Genomic DNA, 6,133 nt, shown 5'->3' with positions numbered 1-6,133 from the left:
CACCAGTTGCAAACATCTTTTATTTTTCTCGAACATGGAAAGAAGCAAAGTCTAAAATATACATAAGCAAAAAAAAAAAAAGCACATTTTCATGAGAATGGCTCTTGGGATAGTGAGGATAAACTACTGGGACAGAAAGCTTTTGAAGATACGTACAGCCAAAAAGTACGGCTACACGGAGGGGACAACTGGATTTAAAAACCTACAACTACCTTGACTTATGAAAACAGACATCTCTCCTCTTCAACAAACTCAACAGAAAAAGCAAGGAGTCCTATTTGGACACAGGAATAAAAAAATATATAATCAAACCACCACCACCTCAGAAAACAGCTGTCATGAAGGCCCAACAACAGTTGCATCTATTAGATGTCCAGGTTGATTTTCACTAGGACCGCATATAAATTGAGAAAAAACACTATGTTCAAAAATTCATAGACTTAAAAAACAGACAAGAAAGAGGAGAGTCTGTGCCCTCAACTCTCACTGCAGTTGGGGGCCTACTGGACACCCCACAAGAGCAGTCAAGTATCTTATAAGGGGCAGAGATTTTCTGTTAGGAGATCCAACTTGTTTCTGGGCCACAACAACCTCCCTCCTTGGTGTGCGGAGGTGAGGACTGGGGGGTGAGAGTGGGAGAATTTTAAAAAATAATAAAAAGGGAACTACAACTTTGTTCCCACTTGGAGCAAGAAAGGAATACAAGAGGAGAGCAAGTTATAGGGTTCTGGATTGCCCCGAATCAATTTCCATTCCAATACAAAAACAAAACAAAACACAAAGTGTATCTGTCAGAACAAGGGCATAAAATTTTCCAAGCAAAAAAAAAAAAAGAGAGAGAACAGGTCAGACGATTTATAACCATTATCTAAGCAGTCGAGGTCTACAATAACTCTCAAAAAAAAAAGGCAGAGAGGTGCAGAAGGGAACAAAGAAGGGCTGCCCAAGAAAGACCAGAAGAGTGGAGGGCAGAGACAAAATGAAGGCAGCTTCAAGAGGGTGCCCCCCCACACACACATTTCCCCTCCTCCGTGGAATGCTGGTCCGTCTGATAGGAGCAGCTTCTTCACTTCTTTTTAGGTGGCCATTCCCTCGTCCTCACCACTCCCATCAGGCTTAGAAGAGGTGGCCTCACCAAGGTCGGTGGCTGGGGAGCCACGGACATGGAGAAGGCCACTTTCCTGCGGCTCATCCACATTGATGGGGTCGCGGAGTGCCGAGAACTTGCGGTCGCCAAAGGCAGCGCTCAGCTTGGCCTCAAAGAAGCGCTGCAGCCCAATGATGGATTGGACATCCTCCTTATCCTGATGAGACAAAAAAACCAGAGTGTGGGAAAAGCAAGCGAGCACTCAAAAGTGAGACATCAGGGATATTTACTGCCCACTTGACACACTAGCTGGGGAATGCAGCAGGCAAGAGTGCTCATTATCCTCCAAGTACAAGCCACATGAGGGAATCCACCCAGGATTACATACAGCCGTGCTGTTGCCTCAACTATTCGGTGTTAGGCTGCTGACAGATTTAGATGCCCAATGTTGTCAGCCAACAGGCTCAATTCAACCTGTGAACACAACCAGGCACAGCCCTGTGTGTGTGAAGAAATAGTGTTCAACTTACGTTAAGGGCAGAAAGGAGCTGACCCATTTAGAACTCATCCTATTCCAATGACTGCACTTAGTTTTAACTGGTGTTAAATAACGCGTTATTAAATTGGTGTCACCTGTAACCCGATACCTCATAGTGAAGAGCAGGTAAGAAACCTAATAAATATTCTATCTATGTTAAATAAGGGGCACTAATGAACCTGTAAAACAGGTTTTTTATATTAACCAAAACATTTGCAGGAAGTGTTAACACTAAGTAGAGAACTGCAAAGGTTCCCTTGTCTTTGTTATACTCAGTAAATATCAATGATTCCCAAACATTCAACACCCCACCGCAACCACCTGAAAATTGCTGATGGTCTTGGCAGACCCCTTAATTGTTTTTTTTCCCCCGCCTGTTATTACAATTAGAATTCTATGGAGCTGTTACAGCAATATAACAAATAAAAAAGCAATAAAAACCCTAACTGAGTAGCAGTACAAATATTCGGATGTGGTGGATGTGCCAACTCCCATCTTCAACCACAAATCCAGATAAACCACAGGCCATCTGTATTTGGCTTGGGGGACCCTAAATTTGGGGACCCAAGGATATATTTCCAAAGGAAATATATAAACTGTTAATAGGGAAAGGGGGGAGGGGGAGAAGAGTCAAGTATTTACAAAGTTTATATATGTCACAATATTTATATACTGCTTGACTGTTAAAAAAACACTTCACAGCCGTTTACAAGGATAGTAAAACAATGAGACAGCCATTAAAAAGTTATTTAGAAACATTCAAACAGTAATTAATATCATTGGTAAGCAAATAAAAACCCACCCCAGATTCAAACACGGCACATCTAGACATTCTACATATCTAGGGGTAGTCCTGTAGCAGGTTGGTTGGTTGGAAATGTTGCAGCTGTTTCCGCGCCCGCGCCCCCCCGCCACCATTCTAGCCCCCTTAAACCTGTCGTCCTTCTGCCCTTTTGAGCGAAAGGAAGCCTTACCTCTGTCAGCTTATTAAACTGCCTGAACATCTTCCAGACATCATCTGCAAACTCATCAGGAGAGCCATAGGGTGGCGAGAGCTTCCTCTGCAGCTTGGCTCTGATCAAGGTCAAGTCAATGGTGTTCTGCCCCTCCTGCAGTACAGAAGACAACAGGAATAAAAACCAAGCTGTCTTGACCAGGTGCTTCCAGCGCCTCTCAAGCTATCACAGGTACATGGTTTTAGAAGTCCACAAGACATCCGGCAAGCTTGCAATGCAAATAGTGGCATTTTGGGAAGAGTGCTCCTGCTGTTACGTGAATGGCTACCTAAGAGCAGGTGGGAATTCCTCTGCCCCATCCTCTTTCAAAGGGATCCTCCAAACACTCCCAAGATAATGAAATACTGTGTTTTCCCTGCCTGAATTGGGAAGCAATACAGCCACAGCATTTGTAGGCCTTTAAACCATGCAAGTAACCCCTTTTGGGTTTGGTTTTTTTTAACTGGTTCTCTCTTCCAGCCTGCGAAGAGGATGGAAATAGGCAAACTGAAAAGTTGGCAGAACTCCACCAATGTGTCCTTGGAGCTAAGCAGGGGTGAAAGGGGGGGGGGAGTTACCAGGGTGATTTGCAGGTCTGCCTATTAGAGCAAATGGGAGGAGCAAGTCCATTAAGAGCAGGGGTTGCCAACATGGTGCCCTCCAGTTGTTCTCAACTATAACTCCCATCTTCCCTTATCATTAGCCATGCTGGCTGGGGGTGATGGTAATTGCAGTCCACAGCTTCCAGTGGACCTCCTCCTGTATTACAAAATACCCTTCTCCATGGAAGGAAAGGGGTGGGTGTGGGGAGGATCAGAGCAGAAAAAGAACAGGAAACCCATTGCATTTAAATCCATAAAACCAGTCCAATACTTTGGAAGTGGGGGGACAAAAGGAGAAGGGATAATACTTTGCCATAAACGTGTTAACATTTTACAACTAAATGAAGCACCATTGAGGTGATTAGATATTCAACATTCCCCTTACATCACATACGACAGACTCACTATGGTATTGGAGAGTCGGTGGAGAGGCCTGCATGGCTCATAACACAGTAACTCAAGGAGAACCTGCTCACATCTCTGTGGGAGACAAAACGGAGAAGGTGGTTAGTGGCAAAAGCAGTTAAGGTGACTAAGCTGCCAATCAGAAGCCTGCAAGATACATGGATGTGTAGTTTTATTGTCAAGTCTTCTCCATTATCATTTCAGTGTTTTGTGACATCCAGGAATCAGCTGCCTAAATCAGGTCCACATTGGAAGATTAGTGCTGTACTGCTTTGCCCACCCTTTCATACCTCCATGCAGCTCACTGTAGCCCTAGCCCTGGCAGGGTCCAGGACAAGCTGACCTCAACCTGATGTTTCAGATCGTATTTCTACAATCACCCCTGCACATTGGGTCATGCAGGCTGACTTGAGTTGCTGGCAAAAGGTGCCATACTGGGGAAGGATGGTCCATATGGCCCCCTTGGGGCTCCCAGGTGAAAAATGTGTAAATGGGGGGGGGGGGCACACTATGAGGTTAGGGGGCCACAGAGGGAAATGAGAAGTGAAGGGGGAATTAAAAAACAACAACCTGATTGGCTGGCTATCCGCTTGGCCAATCACAACTAGGGTAAGAGGACAGGCCCGTTTGACCTGTAGAGCCTGCGACCCAAAACCCCCAGGTCAGGCAAGTATAGTGGTGGGATGGCAATGGGTAGGACTGGGAATGAGCCACAGCTGCTTGTTGCTGCTGCCTGGTGGCAGCCTGGGCCTGATACTGGAGGGCGCAGGGTGCAAGCCACCCCAGCAACTAGCCAACCAGGGCCGCCTGGTGCTGCTGACTTGCATCTACTGTCAACTCAGAAGAAAGCCACATTTAGTTCAGTGGGCCTTACTCCCAGGTAAGGAGGGGTTTAACTCAGTGTTAGCCAAGGTGACGCCCTCCAGATGATGTTGAACTCCAGTCTCAGCCAGCAAAACCAATGGTCAGGGAAAATGGGACTTGGACATCCTAACCCATTCCTGGGATTGGATGCTGTTATAATTATATGTGCTCGGTTGCTTCTCTCTGCTCCAGATCTTGTCTGCTTTAAAAGTCAGGTCAACCCCGAACGAAGCATTCAGCTCTCCAAAGCCCCATGTCAGCTCTGCCCACACCATCAGCCAGAGCAAGCTGCTTTTCTTCTCAAGACAGGGCAGACTAGTACCTGCTGGTCAGCAGCTGACAGTATCTTCACCTCCCCATCTATGGAGACTGGAGTCAAGTCGGTCCCATCCTCTTCAATGGCTCTCACTGGCTGCTCACACAACAGACACTTCCATTCCTGGCTGCAGGGGCAAAGTGAGAGAGAGGTATTGTTCCAAGGTTGGCCACCGCTACAGTACAGCTAGGGAGAAATCCTGACAACTTGCGTTAGGAATTTTTATTTTGTGATTTTGTTTCCATTCTTGCTACTTTTAAGATGGCTTAGAAGGTTCCATTCCCCACTCCATTATTATTATTATTATTTAATTCTGAAAGGATGCTAGGTATTTATTTCCATTTGGCTGGTCACTGCAGACCCATTACCTTTGAAGTGGAGAAGTTAAGAGATCAGAGCTGCCTACAGGCTTCACCCTTTCGTTTCTACAAGCGTCTCTGTGCAGAAATTTAAGGTTCCATTCCATCATCTAGATAGTCCTCATGCACTCCCCAACACACGTATGCAAAGACTAGCTGTGGATGGCTTAGGAAGAAGTTTACTATTCAAACACCTTCTAGAATTGTGGTGGGGAACCTGTGGCCCTCCAGCAAAGCAGTGTTAACGGATACACTAAGTCTGCATTAACTGCAATCATATAACACAGAGAAAGGAAAATTCATTTTGATGATTTCCAAAGGGGGAAGCATCTATTTCCATGTCTTCTGAGCACTCAAGTGTTTTGCTGAAGGACTTCCCTTCTGCAGCTCTACAAGAATAGAAGTATTGGGCACAGTTATCTTTATAAGGCTTGCTGCTTGTGCCACTACCACCATTCCTGACTTACAAGCCCTGTCTTCTCCTCCAGAGCCAGCGGGAGGAACACCAAGATGCACGAGATGACATTCAGGAATAGGGAAGCCCATACCTGGGGATTTCCAGGAGAGCAGGCAGGTGACAATCCAGGTGGTAGCACTTCTTGCAGCCATCACACATGACTACAGCACCAGGTTTCATGCAGACTCTGCAGGAAGCAGCTTCGTCCCCGTTGGCAGTGCCATCATGGCTGTGAACAGACTGCATTTCCATAGCAGAGCTGGTGCTGCCACTGGGGGAGATGAGCCGGGGCGCTAAGGAGCCTTCTGGAAGCAAAGCATCCTGGGACAGCACCACTGGCTTAGTGTCTTTAGCGTCAACAGAAGCTGGGTGGTCAATAGCTGCCTCCATCTGCTCCTCCTGGAGGAAGGAGGACAAAGAGGGAGTCAGAACAGAAGCACAACAAGAAAATGCACAGGGAAAGCAGTATAAAGAACACCCCCTCATTATTAGGGTACAGGGTGAAATAAA

At 46.2% G+C, this 6,133-nt stretch overlaps 1 protein-coding gene across 6 annotated transcripts in view; it reads right to left on the bottom strand.

Moving 5' to 3' along the window:
- Positions 1-6: 6 nt before the first annotated feature.
- TRIM28 (tripartite motif containing 28) overlaps positions 7-6,133 on the bottom strand; it is a 36,341-nt gene continuing 30,214 nt past the window's right edge. For all 6 annotated transcript variants that reach the window (XM_083411079.1, XM_083411077.1, XM_083411078.1 and 3 more), the window contains 5 exons: positions 5,715-6,022; positions 4,814-4,934; positions 3,628-3,702; positions 2,600-2,734; positions 7-1,304 (listed from right to left, as the gene is read on the bottom strand). In XM_083411079.1, coding sequence (XP_083267205.1) covers positions 1,077-1,304; positions 2,600-2,734; positions 3,628-3,702; positions 4,814-4,934; positions 5,715-6,022 — 867 coding nt within the window. In that variant the 3' untranslated portion in view covers positions 7-1,076. The remainder of the gene's footprint in view (positions 1,305-2,599; positions 2,735-3,627; positions 3,703-4,813; positions 4,935-5,714; positions 6,023-6,133) is intronic.

The sequence above is a fragment of the Podarcis tiliguerta genome (genome assembly GCF_965153285.1).
Source record: "Podarcis tiliguerta genome assembly, chromosome: 13".
Lineage (NCBI taxonomy): Eukaryota > Metazoa > Chordata > Lepidosauria > Squamata > Lacertidae > Podarcis > Podarcis tiliguerta.
This window is presented reverse-complemented; position numbering and strand designations above follow the sequence as displayed.